This window comes from Symphalangus syndactylus, chromosome 8 (assembly GCF_028878055.3).
Source record: "Symphalangus syndactylus isolate Jambi chromosome 8, NHGRI_mSymSyn1-v2.1_pri, whole genome shotgun sequence".
Lineage (NCBI taxonomy): Eukaryota > Metazoa > Chordata > Mammalia > Primates > Hylobatidae > Symphalangus > Symphalangus syndactylus.
The window spans coordinates 124133578-124160478 of NC_072430.2; the positions used below are offsets into that span (position 1 = coordinate 124133578).

The following is a 26901-nucleotide window of genomic DNA, read 5'->3' on the forward strand; positions in this document are numbered from 1 at the left end:
AAGAAGCTGGGCCGGGCCCCAGGGACCAGCTGGGCAATGAGCCGGGGAAGCAGCCGGGAGGCTAAATGAGGGAGATTATCACCCAACTGCAGCCGGGCAGAGAGGGAGGCAGGCAGGGAAGCGGGGAGAGGGAGGAGAGAGGGGACGGGGCCAGAGGCGAAGGGGGTATAGAGAGACAGGGAGGGGGCCAGAGGGCCTGGTGAGAAGTGGAGGGAAAGGTCAAGAGATGAGCTGGAAGGATGGGGGCCCTCCCTCGGAACATCACCAGATTCCTGGAGATCTGGGAGACTGGAGGCTGGGGGCTTGGGGACAATTGGAGACAGCTGGCTGTGGGGCAGTGGTGGGGGTGTGCATGCAGCTAATTGCTGCTCCACTTCCTGGCAGCCTGGAGCTCCCCTCACAGCACCCCCCACATGCCCCTTATACCCAGTTACCACCCAATTTCTTTCCTTATAGAGGTTGAAGGCGTCCTGCCTACCCTCAGGAGGAAAGAGGATGTGATTTGTCTCATGATGGAGGCCAGTATGTTGTCGGGGAAGTGAGACCCCAAGATCTCAATGGATGGTGGGGGAATTTAGAGATATGTATGCACTCCAGGGTAGCAACGAGTGCTGCGGAGAGTTTGGGGGGCAGTTCCCCGCTTTCTGGGCAGAGTCCCAGACTAAAGTAACCTTAAAAACCAATTAAATCACCTTTTTAAAAAAACAGTAAAGAAAAATCAATATTAGGAGAAAGGGGAAGGGAGAGAAGAATGGGGAGGAACAGTGGGGGGAGTTCTGGAAAGGTCTGGAAGTCTACCAGGGAGGGAAGAGCATAAGAGGGGGCTGCCTGGGCATAGGGCAGAGAGAGGGGGCTGTCTGTGGTCACTTGGCCACTTTCAGTGCTAACTCAGCGGCTTTGTCCAATGCCAATCCCACTTTCCCTTCTGGGACACTATGTCCCAGCCAGATGCATCACCCTGCCCCAGGGGTCTTATCTTCCCAGCTTGGGGAACCAGCTGACCCAGACTCATTGGAGGCTTGTGGGGAAGCCCAGCTGTGGGGTCCCTGGGGAAGCCACTTTGCCTAAAGGCTAGGGACAACCTAAGCAGGGCACCATGCATGGCCAGGGCTGGGTGTGTGGGCAGGCTCCATGCTGGGGTGACCCTGATGGGGCCTGACCTGGCCTTGCAGCCAGGGTGGGCAAAGTGGCTTCCAGCTGCCAAGGGAGCCATCCCTGGACCCCTCCCCTGGGGCCAGGCAGAGGCTGCGGGGCCAGGCCTGACGCAGGGGGCGGGGTGGCTGTTGGGCCGCGGGTGGACCTCGGGCTCTAATCCCCAGCAGCTGCTGTTTCCCTCAGATCGATTCCCTTCTCACTTTTTTTTCAGCTGCTGGTTCCGCGGCTTGGATCGATGGAGCCACCTCCCCCCGCCCGTCCACGCTTCCTCTCCCTGCTGCTCATTAGCGCCCCGATTAATCAGCCCCCCTTTCCTCCCAGGGACAAGGGCTTCCTCCCCTGTGAAGGCACATGCTCTCACATGGGGCCCCAGAGCACAAGCACTGATTCTTGCCACCCCTACCCTGGGGGCATGGATGCATCCCCTCCTGGCCAGTCAACTGAGGTTCCCATCCCCACCTATGATGATGGCCCACATGCCTGTTCCCCTCCACAAGAACACAGCAGACCCCTTACGGCTCTCCTGCCCCACTCTGCCAGGCACCCCTCAAACCCGTTTCTTTAGGAGAGCACTCGCTCCCATTGATGCCCAGCACATCTTCCTGCTCCCACGCCCCCACTGGGGCTCTTTCTCTCCCTCCATTGCATGCCCCGTCCCCCTACATATAGAGCACCCCCAAAGCACACCTCCCCTTTGCTCCCTGGCTTGCTTACCCAACACCCCTCCCCCAAAGCCTGGTTGTGGCAAGGGATTTGGGGAACATTTGGGGAAGCAAAGTGGCCACAGATATGCAAGCTGGCCAGGGTGCTCTCTGTCCCAGACATATGAATGACTGAGATTGCGGTTGGGGGCAAAATGAGGGTGAGGGCAGCCAGCCTCCCAGAGCGGACAGGGGCATGGTGGGTGTTGAAGTCTGGAGCAAAGCTCCAGGGAAGCTGAGAATCTTGGAGTCACAGTTGTTCCCTGGTCTGTCTAGCCTGCCCTCCTCTGCCCCCCTCCCTCCCTCATTCAAACAAGTGGCTCTCTCAAGGAGTTTCTGGAAGCTGCTGTGGGGATCAGGTGGTGGCTGGGTGCTGGAGTCAGGAATCTCAGTGGCCAGGAGGTGAGGGGATAGAGTTGGCTGACCCTTCATGGGGTGTGGGCCAGGAAAGTGGCAAAGAATGAGCTGAGGACCCTGGGCATGGCACCCTTCCCTGGGTGGCCAGGGAGTGGGGAGATCTGGGGACCCAGTGAGCGGCTAGGGTGCAGCAGGAGTTTGGGGGATAGCCCCAGTCTCGGGATCCCTGTCCTGGGCTGGGGACTGCCCCCTCCCCTGGCCTGGCTCCTGACGCCCGTGCTGCCGGTGAAACGCTGTTGACATGTCCTGAATTATTAAGCACGGGGTGGGCTCCGGAGCACATGCTGAGTGGAGCGGCTGGGGCTGCGCGGCGTGGCGGAGCAGCGCTCGCTCCCTCGCTCACTCGCTCGCTCGCAGGGACACACGCAGGGGCTGACAGCTGTGCTGGTGCTGATAAGGGAAGCCACAAGGAGACGATCGAGGAGAGAGACAAGCGGCAGCAGAGGCAGCAGCGGCAGAGGCAGCACCAGGGCTGCGGAGCTGCTGGGAGTGGGAGTGACTCCCCCACCTCGGGCCCCCACCCTGTCCCTGTCCTCCTCCCGCTTGCCCTGAGTTTAGAAGAGCAGCCGCTGCCACCACCGCCACTCGGGAGGGCACCAGGGCTGCTGGCTAGGGAGGGACAGGGCAGGGAGGCTCTGGCCAGTCCCAGCAGCCGGGGACAGATGCCGATCGAGATTGTGTGCAAAATCAAATTTGCTGAGGAGGATGCGAAACCCAAGGAGAAGGAGGCAGGGGATGAGCAGAGCCTCCTCGGGGCTGCTCCAGGGGCAGCAGCCCCCCGGGACCTGGCCACCTTTGCCAGCACCAGCACCCTGCATGGACTGGGCCGGGCCTGTGGCCCAGGCCCCCACGGACTGCGCAGAACCCTGTGGGCACTGGCCCTACTCACCTCGCTGGCTGCCTTCCTGTACCAGGCGGCTGGCCTGGCCCGGGGCTACCTGACCCGGCCTCACCTGGTGGCAATGGACCCTGCTGCCCCAGCCCCAGTGGCGGGCTTCCCGGCTGTCACCCTCTGCAATATCAACCGCTTCCGGCATTCGGCACTCAGCGATGCCGACATCTTCCACCTGGCCAATCTGACAGGGCTGCCCCCCAAAGACCGGGATGGGCACCGTGCTGCTGGCCTGCGCTACCCAGAGCCTGACATGGTAGACATCCTCAACCGCACTGGCCACCAGCTCGCCGACATGCTCAAGAGCTGCAACTTCAGTGGGCATCACTGCTCCGCCAGCAACTTCTCTGTGGTGAGTTCTGCCAGCTGGGCTGCCTGGCCTTGGATGGCCGGAGGCTGGGGAGCGGGGAGGAGTGGTGGCAGTGGTGTATAGGGGCATCCTCAACAGGGCTTCCCTTCTTTCCGCCACCAGAGGCTGGCCTCATGTTTCTCCAAGCCTGGCGTCTCCCTCTGGCTTCCCAGCCATGGAGCAGTGGCCGCTCATAGGGGCTTACCCTGGGGCGCCTGCTGCTCCTCTGCTTGGTTTTGCTGCTGCTGCAGTGCCCAGGTCTGGGAGTTGGGGTGGGGGTTCCTGGGCATGGGCCCAGGTGTCCTGGAGCTGGCTGGCTTGCAGGGAAGGCACGCACCATCCCAAGGCCAGACCAACTGACTCCCACTTTTCTCTTGCTCCCTTTTTCTTCTGAGGCTACTGGATTCTTCCCACCAAACGAAGGAGATAGGGAGGGGAGGTTTGGGGGGCTCCATCTAGGGAAGGACCCCGGGCGGCCTCCTGGGGAGCTGGCCTGGTGGGCAGGCTGGAGAGAGCTGGTCTTCAGGACACTGGGTGCCAGTGTCTCTTCTGGATCTCTGTGTGTCTCTCACATGCCCGCCTCACAGACTCGCTCACACATCGCTCTTTCATTCTGCCCTCCAGCCCTCCCGGGGGCCAGTCCCCCTCTGTCTCCTGTTCTAGCGGCTCCCATGCCCAGCTCTGGCTCTTACACTGGGAATCACTGGTTCACTCTTATGTGCATAACTCACCCTCACTGCTGCCCCAGCAGGGGTGCATGCGCACATGCACACGCACACACACACGCACTGCTGGGGGACACAGTTTCCTGCACACTCCCTCTCTCACACACACTCACTGTCCCTGTCACTACATTCACATGCACACCTGCACACCCACACCCAGAGAGCTACTTATCTCCATGTCTAGCTCCCAGCTCTCGCTTAGCTGCCAAGGACAGGGTCCCACTGTGGATGCCATCCCTTCTCATGACACTCCCACCCCCATCTATCCCAACCGCTGCTCCGCATTTGGAGACTGCTGGCGCCATCTCTCACCTACGTGTGAGCACAAACACACGCACCCTCTCCGGGAGAGGGGTGTGAGCTTGGGCTGCTCTCCCATGCACGCCTCCCACAGTCAGGTATGTGAGGGGGTGGGCGTGTCTTGTACACCGCCTGTCTGTCAGGGCTCCATTCACCCATAGTCACAGGGTATCTAGTATTCATGGCGCTCGAGATGCTTGTCCCCAGTCCACAGTTTGCTCCCAGCGTTGTGTGTGTGCGCGTGTATGTTTCATCCTTGTTGCCACTGCCCAGTGCATATGCAAATGTTTGGCGTCAACATGGTACCCACTCCGGCCCAGCCTCCAGCAGCCAGCCCCAGTGATAGGGACCCCCGCCAGGTTCTCACTCACCCGCTGCCTCAGGATCACCAGGAAACATGCTCCAGCCAACGAGGTTCCTGGCCCCCACCATGCCTGCAGTGTCTGGGGCCTCCTGCCATTGGGCAGGGGAGTTAGGTAGAAATAGAGGGACAGGAGCGGGAACATTGTGCAGGGAGAAGAGTCGGGGGCATTGGCCTGTTGTCTGGCTGTACACCCCCTCTCCTAGGGAAAAGCACTGCTCCCCAAAGCAAGGGTTGGTAGAGTCCCCGAGGAGGAGGTGGGATATGGAGGGTGAGTGTGGCCTTTGGGATCCATAGGGCTCTGCTGTCCTCAATCCTCACCACTCCGTATTGGGGGCTGGGCAGAGCTCAGTCTCAGCAGGTGCTGTTGGGGCAGAAATCAATGGGATCTTTGTGTCCCGGAGCGGGAGTCGGGGGTGGGCAGGAAAGGGGAAGGGTGATGAGACCTCAGTGGGAGGAAAGGAGAGGAAGAGCTGGAGGGGGTGAGGAAGTAAGGGGAGGGAGGCAGAGGGTTCTGCTTGGTCTCCAGGCTAGGAGGCGGTGCCTGGAGGATACAGGAACGGGGATCCCCTGATCAAGGCTGGTGAGTCCCCGGAATCCTGGGGATGGCCCGGAGTGTGGGTGGATTTCCCACAGGCCCTCTGGTACCCTGGGGCTGGAGAAAGGAGGATGGTAGAAGTCCGTGGGCTGAGGTTCTGGCCCTGGTGCAGGACAGTGAGGAGTAGAGGGCATAGCTAGCATTGGGGGACAGGAATTCCCCTTTGGGATTTCCATTTCCCCTGTCTCCAGCCCAGCCTCCTACCCTTCTGCACACACTGCATCCCCCGTCTGCTGAGTAACTGTCTTGGGTCTGGCATTCAAGGGCTGAGTCTGCTGCAGATTCACCAGGGTCTGGAATTACAGATTGGGCTGGGGCTCATGATCCATGGCAGTGGGGAAGATGGGGTGTATTACAGGGGAAAGACTGGAGAATGGGCATGGAGATGAAGATATGGGGCCTCCAAAAAGGACATGAGGTCCATAATCAGCTCTGTGGTGAGGACCTGGAGTCAATGATGGGGATTTGGGGTCTATGGTGGGGAGATGGGTATGTAAGCTGGTTGGTGGGGAGCCTGCCGGGGTATGGGTGGTGAGATGGTCAGAGACAGGGACAGGCTTCACCAAGGGGCTGTTATGTGTTTTCTGTTGCTTTCCCTGTTTCCTCCTTCCCACTCCCCACTCTGCTGTGACCTTTCCTCTGGAATCCAAGTTAATAAATGTCACATTTTCCAGCCTATTTTTACTCCGGGTAATGTGCCCTCCCCCAGTCCCCTCTGCTGCTGCTCTTGCTTCTGTTACCACTGCAATCGCTCTCCCCCCACGCTCCCTAATATCCCTTCATGCACTCCCAATCAGTCAGTCAATCAATCAACATGGAGTTCTGCATGCCTACTATGTGTTGGGCTCCTTGCTCAGAGCTGTGGAGGACAGCAAAGATGGGAAGCCCTGTCCCCAGTCCCTGTCCTCAAGCAGCCTATAGTCTCATGGTAGAGTGGGGACAGGGACACTCAGAAGTTTAAGCAACCATGCAAGAGTTAATCAGCCATGCAAGTGGTGTCATAAGGTGCCGGGATCAATTGCCCGACGAGGTGCATGGATAGTAAGAGGCCGAGTTCAGAGAGGGAGAGGCCATTCTGGGTGGAGGAGAGCTGGGAGGGCCTAGAGGATGAGGCAGGCTGGGCACAGTTTGGAGAGAAGAGGGAAGAGGGGAGAGAGGAGAGGGCCCTGGGAGGTGGGCCCCGTATGTTTGCTGTGCACGGCGGATAGCTCCAGCTAGTTTACCTCTGCTCCTCTCTTCTTCTCCCTCCCCTCCTCACTCAGTCTCATACCATCTCACTCCCACCCATTCCACCACCTGTATGTCCCCCACCCCCAGCCTTGTAGACAGCTCTCCCTTCCTCCCTGATTCCTGCCGCCATCTGCTACCCACACCCCCTTCCTCCAAGCCCCAGTTCTACCTTCCCCACTGCAGCCTGCTCTCAGCCTGCCCTCTTACTAAAAGGCAGAAATCACTCTTTCTCCTTAGGCTTCATTTCTTGAGCTGTAAAATGCAAGGGTGGCTCTAAAATTCAGCATCTCCTCTCACCTGGGGACCACCAGGATTCGAACCTCGGCTCTACCCGTTAAGCTGTGTGGCCGTGGGGAAGCCAAAAAGCTTCTGTGAGCATCAGTTTGTGTATTCTTTAAATAGGATATTAGAACCTAAAAATTGGGGGTGGTTGTGAGGAGTAAAGAGATGCTCCTAAGAGCTTAGCACACTACCTGGCCCACACATCGTATACTCTGTGTAAGCGTCAGCTGTTATAAATGCCGCCACCCCAACTCCTGGCTATCTTTAACCTGACTGTTCTCAGCACCACCTACTGGTTTCCGACCCATGTACTGGCATCTTCGTTACTCACCATTACCTAGTCATCCGCCTGCTTTTGACCCTCTGGCCCACACCCTCCTCTGCCCTGTACTAGCATTCCCATTCTATCCAGCCCTCCAAAATATGCATGCACATGTGCATAGGTGCAGGAGTGTGCACACTCTGTCTAGATCAGTGCTGGCCAATAGAACATTCTGTGGTGATGGACACGCTCTGCACCTGTGCTTGTCCAACATGGTAGTCACTAGCCACATGTGGCCGTTGAGCACTTGAAATGCGACTAGTGCGACAAAGAAAATGAATTTTAAATTCAAATAGCCACACGTGGCTATAGGCTGCCGTGTTGGACAGCACAGCTCTGGATGGCCCTAGGAATGAGATTGTCTGGGTAGGGCAGGGCTGGGATTACAACTGGGACCACAGGATATAAGGTGTAGCTGCGGGCTGTGATTGGAAGTCGGGCCGTCTACTCTGTGGGCTGCGATCTCAGGTGGAGCTGAGGATAGGGCGTGTGTCTGAGGGCTGGGGGCAGTGGGGTGTCTGGAAACACCACGTGAGCAAAGGTGCTTTCCTCCCAGGTGCAGGACATGACTTTGGTCTTTTCCACGCTACTGTCTGGAAAATTGAGGCTGGGGGAGGTGAAGAAGCCCTGAGGAGGCATGGGTAGGAGCCAGCCCCGCTCCTCAGGGTCCTCAAGGGTCCAGGCAGCCCCGGAGGGCCAGGAGCCTGGGGCCCTGTGGGCACCTCACTATCTCCATCCCCTATGGGCTCTCTGGTCTCCCTCCCCCTCCCGACCCTCCTTCCCCACACGCTGGTGACTGCCGTGACTATTAATCACTCGCCCTGTTCTCTTCCTCTCTACTAATCAGGCACAATTAGACAAGGCCTCTTCCAGCTGGGCAGTCCCCCTCCCTGCCCTCCTCTCTCCTCTCCCTGCCCCACCCAGCCGCCAGCCAGGACAGCTCTGAGGCACAGAAAGCATGCAAGCCCTCTCTCTCTCTCTCTCTGGCTGTCCCAGGACCCAGTTTTCCGGCTCCTCAGCACCCACTCCTTCTGTCCCAGCGACTTCCTTAGCCCCTTCTCTTCCCAGTGTGTGGTCAGGCCAATACTGACAGTCTCTGCCCTCCACCCGCTACACTTGGCTCCTCCCACACTCCATCCCAACTCCACACCTTTGCCACCAGGTTGGAGGTTCCAAGGGCTGCCCCTTGCCCCATTGGCTATGGAAGGGAGAGGGTGCCCACTGAGGTGGGTCCAAGCCTCTTATCTACCACACAGGCGTCCCTCTGACTCCCCCTGCCTGTCCAGCCCTCTGTTCCCCGTGGTCCCAGCTTCTCCTGAGGCAGGAGCCTTAAGCACATTTAGTTCAACATCTGGTTCAGGGCCGATCCTGCCCTCAGGAGCCAGGCAGGTCAGGTTGGGGTGGGGGGATACAGTAGGGAAGGGTGGGGTCTGAGGAGAACTGAAGACCACTTAGTCTTGAAGGACACAGCTGCTCCTCAGCCCCAGCTAACTGTTGCCCTGTGTGAGGAGCCCAGCATGGCTGGGTCTTCCAGTTTGTCAAAAGCAGCTCCAAATCATGATTATTTTAATAGAACAGTAACTGATTTAAAAAATACTGAGGGCTGCCAACCCCTCAGATTGCAGAACCAGGTGCACCCACCCTCCCCACCTTCCACCCCACACCAGCTGCGGCTCAGACCCTCCTGGAGGGGTGCTGTCAGCCTGCCTGCTTGGGCAGTGGAGTGGGTAGAGGGGATGTAACTGTTGTGGCCCGGCAGGGAAGGGCAGGGACTGTTACTGTCTCAGAGGGCTGGTCTTCAAGGGCAGTGGGAGGGCCGTGAGGGACATGCCCCACCCAGCCCCACTCAGCAGCCCTGTGGCCTCTTCATTAATCAGGAATCAGCCCCGAGCTGGGCTCATTATCAGCTCAGCTTCTCAGACACTGCCGGAAGATGCTGATTAGCGTTTGAAGAAATGGCCCCACGTCCTGTCCCCCTCTGATCCTCCCTCTGTCTCCCCTGCCTGCACTCCTTCCTGGACCCCCACCCCTGCCCTTCTGCTTCTTGGGAGGAATCTGCTCCCTCTTGTGGCTGGCGGCAGGGCTGCCTCTGCTAGGTCCAGGCAGGGGGCAGGAAGGATCAGGAATGGAGAGGCAGGGGCACCCAGGGTGCACTACAGGGAGCATTAGAATGCCAAGACCCAAGCTACTCAGTCCCCGAGTCGTCAGTGGGTCCCATGGGCAGGCGGGAGGGAGTGAAGAGGGTGGAGCCTGAGGTGGTCCAAGAGAGATGGACAGCCACCCTGGAGGAGGGGACAGAGGCCGGCCTCAGGCTGCTGAGTTATAAGTGTTCCCTGCCCTTCCAGGGTGGCCCTGCAGCCCACCTCCTTTGAGCAGCTGGGAAGAGGAGGTGGGAACGGCCAGCACTGGGGGCAGGAGGCCCGAGGGGAGAAGATCTGCCACTTTTGTTTTTTGATTTTTTTGCAAATCATGGTGGAAACTTAGGGTCTTCAGAAGGATGAGTGAGGGTGGGAAGGCAGGAGGAGGACACAGGGGCAGAGACCCTGAGAGTGGAGATGGGAAGGTTCAGTGGTGTGTTTTCCAGGAAGAGGTGGGCAGGGGTCTGCACTTCTTCCCCTGGCTCCTAGGCTGGGGCTGGCAGCGCTGGAAAGCCAACCCACCCCTCAAATGCTCACCATGCCCTTGGGACACCCGTGGGTGTTGGGTTGGAGGGGGAGCAGTTCCAAAGAGACAGGCACGGGCTGCAGCAGCCAAGGCGGCAGCAAGAGTTCAGAGAGGAGCCACGGGATGATTAAGGGGAAATGGAGGATTGATTTAGGAGGAAAGATTAAAGGAGCTAAATCCGTGGCGCTTGGCTCAGCGGTGACTAAGCGTGGACAGGATAATAGCTTACAAATGTGTGGAAGGTGTAAATACCAAACGGGGGGAGGGGAGGCGGCTCGGCGGGCCCGGGGGGTGGGGTGGGGGCTGGGCAGGCCCCTGGGAGGGCTGGGAACCCCTGGGCGATTGCCCGGTGGGGCCGGCCCCTCCCCAGTGGGGGCTCACGGGGGAAGGAAACGGGACATTGGGGAGCCCCGGTTTCCCAGTATGGGTTCCGTTTCTGGCCGCAGCCTCCCGGGCATCGTGCTGATTTCCATGTCTCACTCCCGCCTGGCTGGGGATCTGAGGTCGCGGGTTCAAATCCCACCCGAGCACCCAAGTCCCTCAGTGCCCCCCGCCCCCCCTGCCCGGCCTCGGGCCTTTCGGCAGCTTCAGGCCCGCCAGCCAGGCCCGGCTCCGCATCCATCTCCTCAGGACCCCCGCCCCTGTCGCCCCCTCCCCGGCCGCGGCGGGGGCGGGCGGCGGTGTCTCCCTCCGCGGTGGAAGCCTCTGGCGCTGCTGTGTGCGGAGGTCACTTTGCCGAGGAGCCGGGAGCCGGGGGAATGCAAATGAGGCAGACCCAGGGAGGAGAGCGGAGGAGCCCGGGGGAGATGGGAGGGAGGGCGCTCGGGAGCCGTGATGGATGCCTGGCCCGCGGGAGGAAGCGGAGGGCGGCGAGGCGCGCGAGCCGGTGGGTGCGGCCCTCTGGGTGCGGGTGGGCCAGGCCTGGGCGGCCAGGCTGTGTGTGCGGGAGAGGGCGGGGGGCCAGAGCTCCTGGCGGGCGCACACCCACCCACCCACCGTCCCCGTCGCCTCCTTCTGTCTTGTCTCCTGAACTCCCGCCTGGCTGTGGGTGTGTGCTCCACTGTGTAAGCAAAACTCTTGACGAGGAACTTTGCATCGAGGGGCGGGAATGTCAGGGAAGGACTTACTTACCAATTCACCAATTAAAAATTGACTTTCTAGGGTGTAAGGCCTAAGCGGTCGCTGCCCGGGGAATGGTTTTGACTGTTTACCTGGGTCCTGGAAGACTTCATGCTCCCGTTCTCCTCTCCTGTGGAAGCGCGGCGCCCGCCGGGGACCACAGCCTTCTTCCACGGCCCCCAAGCCTCCCTGGCTCCTAGGGCTCCCCTGTGCCTTCCACCACAGCTCACACATTTACATTTGAACAAACACCCGCAGCCATTGCCTCCTAGATCCACCGTAGGGAGGAAGTGGCCCTGAAAAGCTCATGGGTGGCGATGGAGGCGGGGAGGTGGGGGGTCCCTGTATGCACGTGTAGAACTAGGCCTGCTGAGGGCGCTGTGTCTTCCTCTTTCTTGAGTGTGGCATGGTCTGATGCCCCTCCTGGGTGAGCCAGGTGGCTTGTTTAGAGAAGTTTTTGCTGACCCTGCAAGCCAAATTGAGCTCCTGTTCCACCGTAGTGGCCTTGGCTAGGTCACCCCGTCACTACAAGGATCACAACTAGTAACAATTTATCCATTTGTGTGACTGGTGGATTTGTGAACACGCCTGGTGCAGTTCAAAGTGTTTATGTTGTAAGTGCCCCATAAGCACTTTTTTTTTTTTTTTTTTTTTTTTGAGACAGGGTCACGCTCTGTTGCCCAGGCTGGAGTGCAGTGATGCCATCACGGGGGCTCCCTGCAGCCTCAACCTCCCGGGCTCAAGAGATCCTCCCACCTCAGCCTCCTGAATAGCTGGGACTACATGTGTGAGCCACCATGCCTGGCGAATTTATTATTTGTAGAGACGAGGTCTCGCTATGTTGCCTAGATTGGTCTTAAATTCTTGGGCTCAATTGATCCTCCCACCTTGGCCTCCTAAAGTGCCAGGATTTACAAGTGTGAGCCACCGTGCCTAGCCCATAAGTACTTTGAATGAATGAATGTCTCTGCAGCCAGACAGCAAACTCCTTGAGGGCAGAGCCTGTCTGTTTTGTTCCCTGTTGTATGTCCAGCACCACACACACAGTGCCTGATACTGTTGAGCACAGGCTCAGTGAATAGTGTTGGACAAAGTAAGTGTTGTTTGAACATTCACCAGTTCTTGAGTGCCTACTATTTGTAGGTACTGTGTGCCAGGTGTATGTCACACAGTGGCTATGGGTGGACTCCAAGGCCACAACTGCTTGGTCCCGTCAGCTTCCTTATCCTCTCTGTACCTCCGTTACCCTGTCTGTAAAATGAAAACGATAGGACTACTGCCATATAGGATTTTTGTGAGGGTTAAGGGGTTAATCTATATAAAGTGCTTAGAAATGTGCCTGGCACAGAGGTAAGCACTAAATAAATATTAGTGGTTGCTATGATTTACATACATTCTGTCTTTCGTCATAACACCTTTGAAGGGCGCCTGTTGTTACTCCCATTTTACAGATGAAAAATGGAGGATCAGAGAGGTTAATTGATTGAATCTGAATCCCACAGACTTAACTAAGGGCAAGGCCCGGATGTAAACTAGGTTGGGCTTTCCATCTGGTAGGAGAGCCATATCTCAGAGCCTGGGGGTTTCGCTGTGACAGAGCTCCATCCTCTAAGCCGCTCCCAAATTGCAGAGAGCCTGCAAGGTGCTTGATGCCCTGTGAGGATGCACCCAGTGGGGATCCAAGATCAAAATGGCTGCACCATCCTGGCAGGAAGCTCCATTCCCCAAAGGGCCTCACCCCTCCCTCGAGCACCTGCCAGGAATCACTGAATTGATCTCTAATCCTCTCATGTAACTTTAGGAGGAGGAATTACCATTCCCCTTTTACAGATGAGCAAACCGAGGCTCAGAGAGGTTCAATCACACATCTGAGGTTGTTTGTCCAAAGTTGGTGGGAGAGGCTGGATTTGAACCCTGTTCTGTCAGCCTACAAAATATATGCCCCTTTCCCCATGTTATGAGCCTCCTGTGTATCCATTTCCAGCACCACATAGTGATCCATCTCTGCCCTAGCTTGGTTCATGCTGGTCTCTACAAAACCTTTATTACTGGTGCACGTATATGACTGCGCTTTGCAAATGCCTTTCACATACTTCCTCTCTTTTGAGATGTACAACTAATCTGTGAAATAAGCAGGGATTTCTGTCTCTGCTTGACACATGAAGAAACTGAGGCCCAGAGAAGTTGATAAATCACTTTACTAACCTAAGTCACACAGGCTGTCAGTGGTGGAGCTGGAGCTGAAACCAGGGCCTGCTGACTCCCAGGGAGGTGATGTTGGCCCGTGAACCTGGGGTCCACTTCTGAATCTGCCCCTGTTTTCTGCATGCCCTTGGATCTGAACCTTGCCGTCTCTAGGCTTGTTTCTGCCTTTGTACAATGAGTGACTGGACTGAGTGACCTCGAAGTTCTGAGCAGCGCAGACACCTCAGGCATTTTGGTTGGTGCCATCTTCCTTCCTCTGCCCCTGGAAAGGATAGGGAAGGAAGAGGCTTTGAACCTGGATACTGGGCCACCCCTGAATAAAGCCAGGCCCTGGGAGCTGTTCCACCCCAGGGTGCTGGTCACAGTCCAGGGCAGATGAAGATGCACCCCATTCCACTGGCCCATTCTGGACCTAGGGGCAGAAGAGTTCATTCCAGGGGTACCTAAGAGAGAGGCATGGGGGTGGACCCCGTCAAGGGGAGAGCTGATAGAATTTGGGGGAAGGGACACCGTGGAAGAATGTCAGGGGAAGTGCCGGGACCAGAGGCAGGGTGCCCAGAAGGCAGTGGAGATAAAGCCCAGGCCGAAGATTAGCTCTGGGATTAGCCTGGCCTCGGAAGCTCCTGGCTGCTGCTTATCTCCTGGAGGCCCAGGGCCCTCTCCCCACCACAGCTCTGAGCCCTGGCCCCGCTAATTGCCTGTTAACCCTGTGGGCTCTTCGAGGGAGGGAGGATGCAAGCAAGCCAGCCAGGGAGAGCTTTATGGAGAAATGGAAGCTGTGAATAGATGGAGCTCCGAGGGCTGAGAGAAACCACCGCTCTCATGAGGAGCAAGCTCTGGACAACTCTATCCCAACCCCTCATCACTGTCTCAGGCAGACTCTGAGAGAGAGGGGCCGGGGAGAAGGAGGTGGAGGGCACCTGGAGAGGGGTTCCTGGCATGTTGGGTCAGGGTGGGGAGCCTCAGGCCCAGGGAAAAGTCTAGGAGGAAGACAAGAGGCTGAGACTCCACAGCCAGACTAAGGGATGGACAGAGAAGGAAGAAAATAGGATAGAGAATGCAGTGGGCAAGGGACAAAAAGGCCAGGGGGCATCCAGGACAATGGTAGAGAAAGAGGCCAAGGGGATGGACAGGTCAACAGAGGGCAGGGACAGAGAAACAGAGTCCAAGTGGATAACTGATCAGGGGTAGGGACAGACGGGCCTGGCAGATAGGAAAGGACTTGAGAGACAGACTGAGATCAGGAAACAGAGGCTAGCGAGGCAGACAGACCCAGGCCGGGGTTCAGGCCAACACTAAAGGGAAAGTGATCAGAGAAGGACAGGCAGGTGCTGGCCAGAAGGAAGGTGGGGGAGGGGACCCGAGGGTCTGTGTGCAGCACAGACATAGTCCTGTCTAGGAGCTGTCAGCCAAGGCTGGGAGGGGCTTTGGGAGGCCACATGCCCCAGCTAGGGCCAGGAGCATGGGCCTGGAGCTAAGGCAGAGAAAGAGGGAGGGCCAGACCAAAGGAGGAGGTGGGGGTCTGAGATGGGGACAGGTCCCAGAGGCTGAGAGCCAGTGATCTGGAGATAGCCTCTCTGCCATCAGGACACTCCCTGGCCCACGACCTTCCCCTTTCTGTGACTGGACCCTGGACTCTCCACTCCTTTGCATACCACCCCCCCTTCCTGGGCCAGTCCATGGGGAGGGAGCAGTGGACAACCTGTGGGACCCTGTGGCAGAGCTGCCGTGCCGTCTCCATGGAAGAAGCTGTGGGCTGTGCTGCCACCAGAGTTCTGCCACTTAGGAGCTGATGGCTCCACCCGCCCCTGCCCGCCTGGCCCAGGGACTGTCTCCTGGGCAACGCTGTGCTTTGACCAGCAGTCAGGACTGACCCGGGCTGTGCAGGTGGCCTCCTCCTGCCAGTCTGGCCGGTCCATTCCCTGCAGAGTATCCCTGAGACCCAGACAACTTCCACCCATCTCCCTTTGTCACCCCGACTCTGCACAGCCACCTTGAGGGTTTGTGTGCCAAGGAACCACCACCCTCGCCAGCTGGGCATTCGTTCTGCCCTGTGTGGGGTGGGCTCGGTCCCATGTAGCGTGTGTCTGTGTGTGTCTGTTGGAGGTATCAGGTAGGGATGCTGCTCCAGCCCCTCCGAGAGTCAGGAGCCTCCAAAAGCCATTCATTCACTGAACACCCACCAGGTGTTCTATAAGCACCTACTGTGCTTTGACCTGGGGTTCAGTTCTGTTTGAATCTCGGCTGTCATTTATTTGCTGTGTGCCCTTAGCCAAGTCACTTTCCTTCTCTGAGCTTCAGGTACCTAATCATTAAATGGGGGAAAAAATACTTAGCTCATATGGGTTTCTTGGAGACTCAAAGGAGAAAATAGATCAAAAGCACCTATCACAGGACTTGGTACAAAGTCGGGATGTTTGATAGTGTTTGCTTTCCTTCCTCCCACCTCTTACCTCCTTCTGCAAACCTTGCTGGGCTCTGGGGATGCCAAGAGGGAAACAGGACTCCTGGTCACATGGAGTTCATGGTCCCGTGGGTGAGGCTGAGCTTCAGAGAGACCATAACAGTGCCTGGCAGTCAGGGCTCTGCGGAGGTGGTGCTGAATGCTGAGGGACATGAGTGAGGAGCTCATAACGTGGGTACGCCACGTCGCCCATGCCTTCTTTAGCCTTTCAACTGGAGCGTATATGCAAAACTGGCTGTGTCAGCAAGAGCTGATTCTAGCATCTTCTTGGTTTGAAATAGGAAGAGGTTGAGTACTTTCAGATTTCTACAAATACTAATATATGCCTCCCATCTGCATTTCCCCCACACCACCAGGACCCAGGAATTTTGTTGTTGTTGTTTTTTTTTTTGAGACGGAGTCTCGCTCTGTCACCCAGGCTGGAGTGCAGTGGCGTGATCTCAGCTCACTGCAACCTCCACCTCCTGGGTTCAAGTGATTCTCCTATCTCAGCCCCCTGAGTAGCTGGGACTACAGGCGCCCACCACCACACCCAGCTAATTTTTGTATTTTTAGTAGAGACGGGGGTTTCACCATATTGGCCGGGCTGGTCTCGAACTCCTGACCTTGTGATCTGCCCGCCTCAGCCTCCCAAAGTGTTGGGATTACATGCATGAGTCCCGGGGTCTGGACTTTTTTTTTTTTTTTTTTTTTTTTGAGATGGAGTCTCACTCTGTTGCCCAGGCTGGAGTGCAGTGGTGTGATCTCAGCTCACTGCAACCTCCGCCTCCTGAGTTCAAGCGATTCTCCTACCTCAGCCTCCTGAGTAGCTGGGATTACAGGTGCCCACCACGACACCCAGCTAATTTTTGTATTTTTAGTAGAGATGTGGTTTCACCATGTTGGTCAGGCTGGTCTCGAACTCCTGACCTCAAGTGATCTGCCCTCCTCGGTCTCCCAAAGTGCTGGGATTACAGGTGTGAGCCACTGCACCTGGATGGGACAGAGGAATCTTGCACCAGGCCCACTTCAGAGTTCCTCCACCTCCAGTGACTTGCCATAAGAGCACAGGTCTAGAGTCGGGCTGTCTTGCTGGGTTCTCCTCCTTCACCTAGTGCCTTTCTACTCACAGTGTGGTCCATGGACTCTCAGCCTTGTCCAACTCCCTCCCCACATCTGTTCTACCAGAATCTGCACTTTAAAAAGATCCCCCTGATTCGTGTGCACGATAGCTTTTAAGCCCTGGGCTTGAAAATCTTGGGAAACCAGTTGAATTCTCTGAGCCTCCATTTCTTTCTCTGTAGAATGGGGAGATAATAGTACCCACCTCACAGGGTAGTTGTGAGGATTCATCCAGATAGAGCATGTGAAGCGTTTAGCACAGTGCATGGGGCATACTGAGTGCTCCTGAGCTGTCCATGACACCCACTCCTGCCCCACAGATGGACACATAGCAGGGAGGAAGACAGGGGTGATACCTGTGGGGTCAAGGACTTGAACCTGGGAGCTGGTAAAGGTGTGTGGGGGATGTTGAGGGAAGGAGAAGACTTGGGGGACAGGCAAGGAATTGAAGGGAAGCTGATATGGAGAAGAAAGGGTGAGGAAGGTACAGAGGAACGATGCAGAAGGGAAGGAGGAATGGGAGAAGAGAAGGGGACGGGACTGGGGCCCATTCCTGTCTCATCTACCTGGATGGGGCTGGGGCAGGAGCTGGGTCCCGAGGTAGGGTAGGCTTGGGGTGGGGGGTGCCAGCAATGGTTTGCGGGAGCAGCTGGAGCCTCGCCCCTGGATGAGGTGCACCTCTCCTTCTTCCCAGCCGTGTGACTTTGGACGTCACTTCACTTCTCTGAGCTGTGATGTCTTCATCTGGAGTAGTCGGGATAACTACACCTAGCTGGTACTGAGGGGATGTGTGCCACGGTAGACGGCACTATGTTCTGTAAACTCAGGGAGCTTTGTTTGTGGTGCACACGTTTTTGTTTCGGGAACGGGAAGCAGGGTGGCTGGGTGGTAGAAGAACGGTGGGAGAGGGGAGGATCAGGGCTGCGACTCCCAGAGCACTGCAGCAGGGTGGCCTAGTTCTCAGGCATGGGGACTTCACCCTGCCCCCAGGAGGTCTCAGGAGGACTCTCGGTTGGTTCGCTGCCCTCCACCCAGCCTCTCTCCCTTCTGCACTCCCCCTGTGAAGCCAGGCATTCAGGATCTCTTTTTCCTTCCACATCGCTTCCTGCCATTTCTTCCAGCTTTTACCAGTGGGAAATGTTCCCAAGGAGAGGGGAGCAGGAGCGGGAGAGAGTGATTGAGTGCGCCGACCCCTTCCCCCCAGGGAAGGTGCTGCCTGTGATGGGTTTGACCCAGGGGCTCAGCTCTGTTAGGGAAGCCTGGCAGAGGGGAACTAGAACCGCCTTTCCCTCAGCCTGTTCTCCACCCCTGCCGCTGCGCAGCTCCCGGTGGCAGCTAAATCCCCAGCTGGAGCCTGGGCTTCCATCTCCGGGGCGCCAGCGCCATCTGCTGTCCATGCAGGAGAACTCTCTGCAGAGAAAAAGGGAGCCGGGCTTCTGTGCTGCAGAGACTGCTTATTCAAGTGTCCCTTGTGCCCTGCACTGGGCCAGAGGCTGGGGACACCAGACAGGCTCACTGCTCCTGTGCAGCATACATGCTCATTGAGGGAGATGGACAATGGACAGGAGACAAGTAGATGAACAAGATCATCTCAGGTCTTGATAAGTACCTTGAGCAAACCAACAGACATGTGGTTGCGTGGACGATGACACTGAATGTGGCTGTGTGATGTATGAGTGTGACATGCTGAGGCTTCAGCGATGGGCAGCTAGCCATACCAAGAGTGTGTGTGCAGGGGCATTCCAGGAGAGGGGACAACAACAACAAAAGCCTGAGGAGAAAAGGAGTCCAGGTGTCTGAACTTGTCACAGAGATGTGGGGGAGGTGGTGGGAGAGGCAGGCAAGGGCCACATCACATGGGCACTTTTGGGTTAGGGAAGGAGCATGACTTCATTATGTGGGAAATGGGAAGCTATTGTTGGGTAAGTCAGTGAGTAGTTTCACTGGATCTGAGCACTGTGGACTGGGCTCCATGGCTTCCGGTAGGGAGGGGCAAGGGTGGACCAAGGTGGGAGAGCAGTTAGGAGGAGATAGCAAAATGGGGGTTACTGGAGAAGGAAGGAAAGTGGATGGATTCTAAATGTATTTCAGAAGTGGCCTGGAGGTTGGATGTGGTGGCTCATGCTTGTAATCCCAGCACTTTGGGAAGCCAAAGCAGAAGGATTGCTTGGGCCCAGGAGTTCAAGACCAGCCTGGGCAACATGGCAAGACCCTGTCTCTACAAAAACAAAATAAAAAATAAAAAAAAATTAGCTGGGCTTGGTGGCATATGCTTATAATCCCAGCTGCTTGTCAAGCTGCTGAAGCAGGAGGATGGCTTGAGCCTAGAAGGTTGAGGCTGCTGTGAGCTGAGATCGTGCCACTGCATACCAGCCTGGGCAACAGAGCAAGATCATATCTCAAAAAAAAAAAGAAGAAGAAGAAGAAAAAGAAGTGTCCCAGGACTAGCTGTTGGCTTCGATGCAGGAGTGATGGAAGGGGAGATTTCAGAAATTCCGACTTGAGAAACTGGGTGGATATAGTGGGGTGGTTTACTAAGGAGGAGGAAAATGGTAGGGGGCGGGCAGGGTTTGGGAAGGTGTCGATGTGCTGTTAGGTTGGAGATGCCTTTTAATCATCTAAAGGAGGCCGTCAGTAGAAAAGTCGGTGCTCATTGGAGAGGCTGGGCTATACATTGCTTGCTAGGATATGGGACTGGAGTGTCCAAGCAGATCTGGTGGCCCTCAGCAGGGAGCAGGGAACTTCGGAGTTGACTTGGCCACTCCTTTCATCTCCCCTCCTGCTCTCTCACCCCACCTCCCAGGTCTATACTCGCTATGGGAAGTGTTACACCTTCAACGCGGACCCGCGGAGCTCACTGCCCAGCCGGGCAGGGGGCATGGGCAGTGGCCTGGAGATCATGCTGGACGTCCAGCAGGAGGAGTACCTGCCCATCTGGAGGGAGACAAGTACGCAGGCCGGAGAGGGACAAGGGCCACCTTGGGGACTGGGGCCTGGGCCCTCTGCCTGGGATGGGTTTCCAAAGGTCCCCATCTCTGCTGTGCAGATGAGACGTCGTTTGAGGCAGGTATTCGGGTGCAGATCCACAGCCAGGAGGAGCCGCCCTACATCCACCAGCTGGGGTTCGGGGTGTCCCCAGGCTTCCAGACCTTTGTGTCCTGTCAGGAACAGCGGGTGAGCACCTCCTGCCAGGCCCTGGATTGGGCACAGGGCTCGCCTTTGGGCTCAGAGGGTATGCGGAGCAAGCCTGCCCTCTAGAAGCTCACAGCCTGCCAGCTGTGTTGACTTTGCTGGGGCTGTGGGCACTGGAGGAGCGGGTGGGATTCCTGAGCATGACCTCATCATGCCCCACCTCTGCAGCTGACCTACCTGCCCCAGCCCTGGGGCAACTGCCGCGCAGAGAGTGAGCTCAGGGAGCCTGAGCTTCAGGGCTACTCGGCCTACAGTGTGTCTGCCTGCCGGCTGCGCTGTGAAAAGGAGGCCGTGCTTCAGCGCTGCCACTGCCGGATGGTGCACATGCCAGGTGGGCACCCCACCCCCAGCCAGCCCTCCATGCCACCCTGCTAGGCTCCAGAGCCTCCCGGGGCAAGGCATTGCTCATGTGCACAGGCAGGTGCATGTATACAACATGTGTGTGTTTCTGTACTCGTGTGAGTGTGAGTGTTTGGGATTTTTAAACATGGTTTCACATATGCATGTGGGAATGCCAGCATGCAGATGCCTGTGTGCATGTTAATATGTATTTGTGTACGCGCATGCTCATTTATATCTGTGGTTGTGTATTTGTGGGGGTTGCGTGTGTGGTGTTCAAGCACATTTATGCAAATGTGTGCATATGTGTGTGCATGCATGCATGTGCTTACATTTGGGCGTGTGGGGGACAGGGGAAATGATCGTAGATTCCAGGAATAATCTTCTCTCCTTTCAGGCAATGAGACCATCTGCCCACCAAATATCTACATCGAGTGTGCCGACCACACACTGGGTCCGTGCTGCCTACCCTTTCCTACCTCTCCATCAGCCTCTTCATGTCTCTGTCCACTCTTCTCCTCACTGTCTTGGCTCCTCCCCTCTCAATCTCTTCCTGGAGGGTTCTTCCTGGGGGTTGAGCCTTAGCCCATACTTCAGTGGGGTCGGGGAGAGGTCTGCAGACCTCTGCAGGTACAGACACTTGGGTAAGTGGAGGCAGCAGGGTGGGGGGTTGCAGAGAAGCCAGTACTGGGAGTGAAGGTCTGGGCTTCACATCTTGGTTCAGCCAATGAGCTCACCCACTTTGAGAAAGTGAAATGACTTCTCTCTTGGTCTCAGGAAAAATGCATTGCTGGCTATCGGTGTGGGTAAGGCAAACCCCATCTGTCCACAGATCTTGCCTGATCTGCAGTTCATCCATCTATCCATCCATTCATCGATTCGCGCATTCTCCAGACCTTTACAGCCTGTGCTGGGTACTGGAGGTGAGAGTGGGGGCGACAGCCCTGCCCTTGGAGAGCTTACACCCCGGCAGGGCTGTGGACAGCCATTCCCACACAGCTTGTCAACTCCTGGAGAGGGGAGCCTCGGGTGTGCGGCAAGGCCCCAAGGAGGGGTGTGCAGCCCTAGCCTGGGAAGGTAGGGAGGATTCCTAGAGGAAGGGACACATTAGCTGAGGCTTGATGGGTGTATAAGAGTCAGGTGCAAAGGGGCACATACACTAAAGACCTGTGGCCAGAAAGAGCATGCTGTGTCCAGGGCACTGAAAGATCTGTGTGGCTGCAGGGCAGAGAACAGGGGAGGGAGTAGAAAGAGTGGAGGAGGGAGGCCAGGCACAGTGGCTCACAAGTGTAGACCCAGCACTTTGGGAGGCCAGGGTCTGTGGATCACTTGAGCCCAGTTCAAGACCAGACTGGGCAACATGGTGAGACCCTGTCTCGGCAAAAAATAAAAAAGTGAACTGGGTGTGGTGGTGCACATCTATAGTCCCACCTATTTGGGAGGCTGAGGCAAGAGGATAGGCTTGAGCCTGGGAGGTCGAGGCTGCAGTGAGCTGGGATCACACCATTGCACTCTAGTCTGAGCTACAGAGTTACTCTGTCTCAAAAAAAAAAAAAAAAAAAAGAGGAGGGAGGCTCTAGGAAGTCAACAAAGGCCTCTGGCAAAGGCAGGAATGCCAGGTGAATCCAATGAGATAGGAGGGGAGGAGACTCAAAGCCAGGGACTGGCCGAGCTGGCTGTAGTAATCCAGACACCTGGGGCCTTGGGGCTGGGTTTGAGACACTGGGCAGCCACACACATATCCAGCCCTTCTCTGTCCCCCACACCACCTGCATCTGTCACAGGGGTGATTGGAGGTGTTTAGTGAAGGAACAGACGTGTGATCAGGAGTAAGGAGCCTGCAAGGCACAGCGGAAGACCACAGAGCTAGCAACATGGGGAGCCTTCATTCCCACCAGGCCTGCAGGAGGAGAGAGACCTGTGGCTGTCCGAGAGGGCTGACTGACAGCAGCATGGCTGGAGGAGCACACCCTCTGCCACCTACGGCCTGGTAGTGAGGAAGCCAGGCGGGAGAAATACCCTGGCATCTCTTCCCTCTCACCTTCTGTTTCTGCTGGGGCCTCCTGTTGGCCAAACCCAACCCAAAGCCAGAGGACAAGGGAGTTTAGGTGATGCATTTGGTGGAGATCAGCCTCATAGGGTGCAGAGCAAGGTGAAAGAGTGGAGAGTGGATCTGAAGGGGCAGGCAGAGAAAGCCCAGCACATTGATCCTGGGAAGCTTGTCGGTCTATTTGTTCTTCTGTTCGCCCATCCTTCGATCTGGCCATCTGCCATCCATCCATCCATCCATCCATCCATCCATCCATCCATCCATCCATGCATGCATCCCAGCATCCTCTCCACACCTCCTTGTGTGTCTGAGGCCTCACATAGTTGATTAGCTCTGGTGGATGGGCTCTGTTCTCCCTCTGGGCCACGAGGACCCCCCCAGTCCCAGGGGGTTGGGAGGGTGCTGAGGGGTTCTGCTTACACTTGCTCTCCGGAGCAGTCTGAAGCTGGTTCAGGTGGGGACCTGCAGCCAGTCCCCTCTAGGAAGCACTGGGGCTGGCCAGTAAAGGCCCTCAGTGTGGGTGTGCCTGCCTCAGGACGGCCCCTGGGCCTCCTCTCTGCAGTTGGTGGGCCACTGGACCACCCTTCTCCAACTCCCACTGTAGCTGCTACCTCTGTGTTGCAGACTCCCTGGGTGGGGGCCCCGAGGGCCCGTGCTTCTGCCCCACCCCCTGCAACCTGACGCGCTACGGGAAAGAGATCTCCATGGTCAGGATCCCCAACAGGGGCTCAGCCCGGTACCTGGCGAGGAAGTACAACCGCAACGAGACCTACATACGGTATGTGTGGTGTGTGTGTGGGGGGGGTGGCTGTGTGACTGTGTGTGTGTACGTGTGTGTGAGTGTATGTGTGTATGTGTTTGTATGTGGGTGTGGGTGTGTATGTGGGTGTGTACATGTGTGTGCACGCATGTTGGTATCTGTGTGGGGGGTGTGTATGTGTTTCTTGTGGGTGTGTGAGTGTATGTGTATGTGAGTGTGTGATGTGTGTGTGCACGCACACTTATGCGTGTATCTGTGAATGGGTATGTGTGTGAGAGAATGTGTGTGTCTGTGTGGGTCTGTATGTGTGTGTGTGTGTGTGGTGGAGGCCGCCCTCAGCAGGTGCTGGGCATGGTGGAGGTGGGGAGCGGGCTGCATCTCTGTGATGAGTCTTCTACCACGAATGCTTTTGATAGCTCTATTCTTCTTCTTCTTCTTTTTTTTTTTTTTTGAGACAGAGTCTTGCTCTGTCGCCCAGGCTGGAGTGCAGTGGCACAATCTTGGCTCACTGCAACCTCTACCTCCCAGGTTCAAGCGATTCTCCTCCCTCAGCCTCCCAAGTAGCTGGGATTATAGGCACCCACAACCATACCCAGCTAATTTTTGTCTTTTTAGTAGAGATGGGGTTTCACCATGTTGGCCAGGCTGGTCTTGAACTCCTGACCTCAAGTGATCTGCTGTCCTTGGCCTCCCAAAGTGCTGGGGTTACAGGTGTAAGCCACCTTGCCTGGCCACAGCTCTTTTCTTCTAAGCAGCCCCACTCATTGCTCAAGTCACATTCAGTGTCTCCACCTCCAGGGAAGCCCTTCCAGGTCCGAACGCCTTTCATCTGAGCTCCCAGCACCTGTACAGATCTCCATCATTACACATATGCCACATTTCAGAGTGCTTTGCTTATGCGTCTTTCTTCTCTGCACTGAGGGAGAGGGACAGGATGAGACAGGAGAGGAACACAGTACCCTGCAGGGGGAGGCAGGAGGGACTGCCCTGAGCCTTGGGTCTGGTCCCCTCCAGCCAGTCTACACTTGTGGAGCATGGTCTGGGTGCCAGGCTCAGTGCTGGGTTCCGTGGGGACAGATGATTACAACACAAAACCCATGCCACAATTTGTCAATGAGCCCACGTTTGATCACGTAGGACTGATTCTCAGGCCCCAGTCGGGGAGGGATGCTGGGGAGGCGTGAGCTGGCCTCTGAGGGCCCTGGGTTTGGGTCTGTGAGAGGAGGCGATAGGGAGGCGTCCAGTGAGAGGACGTGGGGCGGTGGGGTGGTGTGGCACGGGGCGGTGGTGTGGTGTGGTGTGGAGCCTGAGCCATAGGCAGCTGTGTGGAGGAAGCAGAAAAGAAGGTGGCTGGGGAAGAAGGTGCCGGGGACAGGCCACCAGCTGCCCAGGACACTGAGAAGGGGCATTGTGGAGTGGACTGACAGGCAACAGGGGTCACTGAAGGGTCTGCAGAGGCGTAAGGTGGAGGCAAAGGCAACACCACTGGCTGCTTTAGAGGAGGGATGAGGGTTTCCTTCAGGTCCAGGAGTTGTGTTTTGCTCTCCCAGACCCTTTGCTACCCCTCAAAAGATGAAGCTAACACACATCTGGGACTGCCTCCCCTCACAGCCTTGGGGAGTCCAGGGGGTAGTCACTGACTTCCCCATGTAGTGGTCTCTGATCAGGATTTGCTGGATCCGGGATGCCCCTGTCAGCCTTCTCAGGAAGAGAGGCCCACACGGATACCCTGCTTCCTGTCTCCACAGGGAGAACTTCCTGGTCCTAGACGTCTTCTTTGAGGCCCTGACTTCTGAAGCTATGGAGCAGCGAGCAGCCTATGGCCTGTCAGCCCTGCTGGGTGAGACTGGTGTCCCTGCCCCCAGCTTGTGTGGGGGTGGATCGGCCCAGCTGCTCCCTCTGACACTGCTCTCCTGCTTCCCAGGAGACCTCGGGGGACAGATGGGCCTGTTCATTGGGGCCAGCATCCTCACATTGCTGGAGATCCTCGACTACATCTATGAGGCAAGGGCCCCGGGGAAGGCAGGGTGGGAGTGGGGGCTGTGGGCAAAGCAGAAGGGGGCAGTGTGGGGTGCCTGGTGGAGCTGGCCTGGCTGGAAAGTCAGGTTCAGGGTTCTCTGCGAGGGTCCCCTGACTGGCTGGCAGGCCTGAGGGCTCAGAGTCAGGAGAAGGGGATGGGTGAGGAGGAGGAGGAGGGTGTCCTACTGGGAGTTTGCTGTGGCAGTAAGTCCTATGGGCAGCTGGGCATGGTAAGGCTCATGCTTCTCCTCAACCAAATTTCCTGAGCCCACTGCTGTCCCCGACCCTGAACCCCAAGGTGTCCTGGGATCGACTGAAGCGGGTATGGAGGCGTCCCAAGACCCCCCTGCGGACCTCCACTGGGGGCATCTCCACTTTGGGGCTTCAGGAGCTGAAGGAACAGGTGAGGACAAGCTCTACAGAGCATGCAGCCACACCTCCCCAGGACTGAATACGTCCATGGTTTCTGAACCAGCCTGTGGGGGGGCCCTGGAGCCTCTGCCCAAGGTGACAAGGAAAGGCTGGTGGTGTGAGCCCTGGGGGCACCACTTGAGCTCTCCCTGTCCCACTCTCTCTTTCTCCGGCAGAGTACCTGCCCCCACAAGTTCTCCCTGTCCCACTCTCTCTTCTCTTTCTCCTGCAGAGTCCCTGCCCGAGCCGGGGTCGAGCCGAGGGTGGGGGGCCCAGCAGTCTGCTCCCCAACCACCACCACCCCCACGGTCCCCCAGGAGGTCTCTTTGAAGATTTCGCTTGCTAGGATGGTGCTGTGACTGAAAGGACCCAGGAGTCTGGGACCCCTCCTGGGATCCCAGCACATTCTCCTGCTCCTGGGAAAGGCCTGGGGGCGGTGCTCACTGCGAGGGCCAGGACTCAGTTCCTGCTCTCATCCTCCCCTGCCCTGATGTCAGCTGCTTTGCACAAAGGTCCTTCTTGTCCACACCCCTTACCCCCAGGCTGGTGCCCCGGGAGGGCTGGAGACCAGGCCACGGGCCCTCATGGAGAGGAAGGGAAGGAAGGAGAGAGGGAGGGGGCGGATAGAGCCCACCCCAGCCAGTGAGGGGGAGCCCTCTGTACATTTGTATATATTTAGGGAAAGCCGGGTGGGGGGGATACAGATGTAGAAGGTGGGTAGGGCTACAGGGGTGGGTGATTTAGGGACAGCCAGGGTCCCAGCCCCAATGTCAGCAGGACAGGGAGAGCCCCAGGACTCAGGAGTGCTGGGCTGGTCCTACTTCCTGCCCCTCTCCAGGCCCAGCTCCCCTCTTGGCAGGGGGAGAGGATGGCCCAGCAGGCCTGGCCCAGCTCCCAGTTCCCCCTGCACCAGCCCCACCCCTTGAGTCCCTTCTATAGGGAGGGGGCAGGAGACCTTCCAGACTTCTGCTGAGCTTGGAGGGTGGGAAGGGAGCCTTCTCAGGCCTCTCTCCCTCCAGTCTGATTTTATAAAGTGCTGACGAGATTGGGAATAAAGAGGCATAAAGAATTCTCTGTGTGTATGTGTGACCAAGCACGCACTGGGGGCTGGGGTGAGGCTGGGCACATGCATGACTTGGTCCCGGGTGAAAGGAAAGGCAGGCCCCAGCAGGGGCAGGGGAGCCTGCGGTGCTCAGCCAGTCCTCCCTCCCCCACGCCTGCCTACCCTTTCAAAACCTCTGAATC

General features: G+C 57.3%; 1 protein-coding gene across 2 annotated transcripts; it reads left to right on the forward strand.

Annotated features, from left to right (window-relative positions):
- Nucleotides 1-2314: 2314 nt before the first annotated feature.
- Nucleotides 2315-26725, forward strand: ASIC4 (acid sensing ion channel subunit family member 4). 2 transcript variants are annotated; one of them, XM_055290759.2, is made up of 10 exons: nt 2315-3517; nt 19689-19833; nt 19932-20059; nt 20246-20408; nt 20814-20870; nt 23091-23244; nt 24975-25066; nt 25151-25230; nt 25544-25648; nt 25889-26725. In XM_055290759.2, the coding sequence occupies exons 1-10, from the start codon at nt 2555-2557 to the stop codon at nt 26000-26002; spliced, it is 2001 nt and encodes a 666-aa protein (XP_055146734.1). In that variant the 5' UTR covers nt 2315-2554; the 3' UTR covers nt 26003-26725. The 2 variants fall into 2 exon arrangements, with proteins under 2 accessions (XP_055146734.1, XP_055146735.1); XM_055290760.2 differs by lacking the exon at nt 20814-20870.
- Nucleotides 26726-26901: the final 176 nt, after the last annotated feature.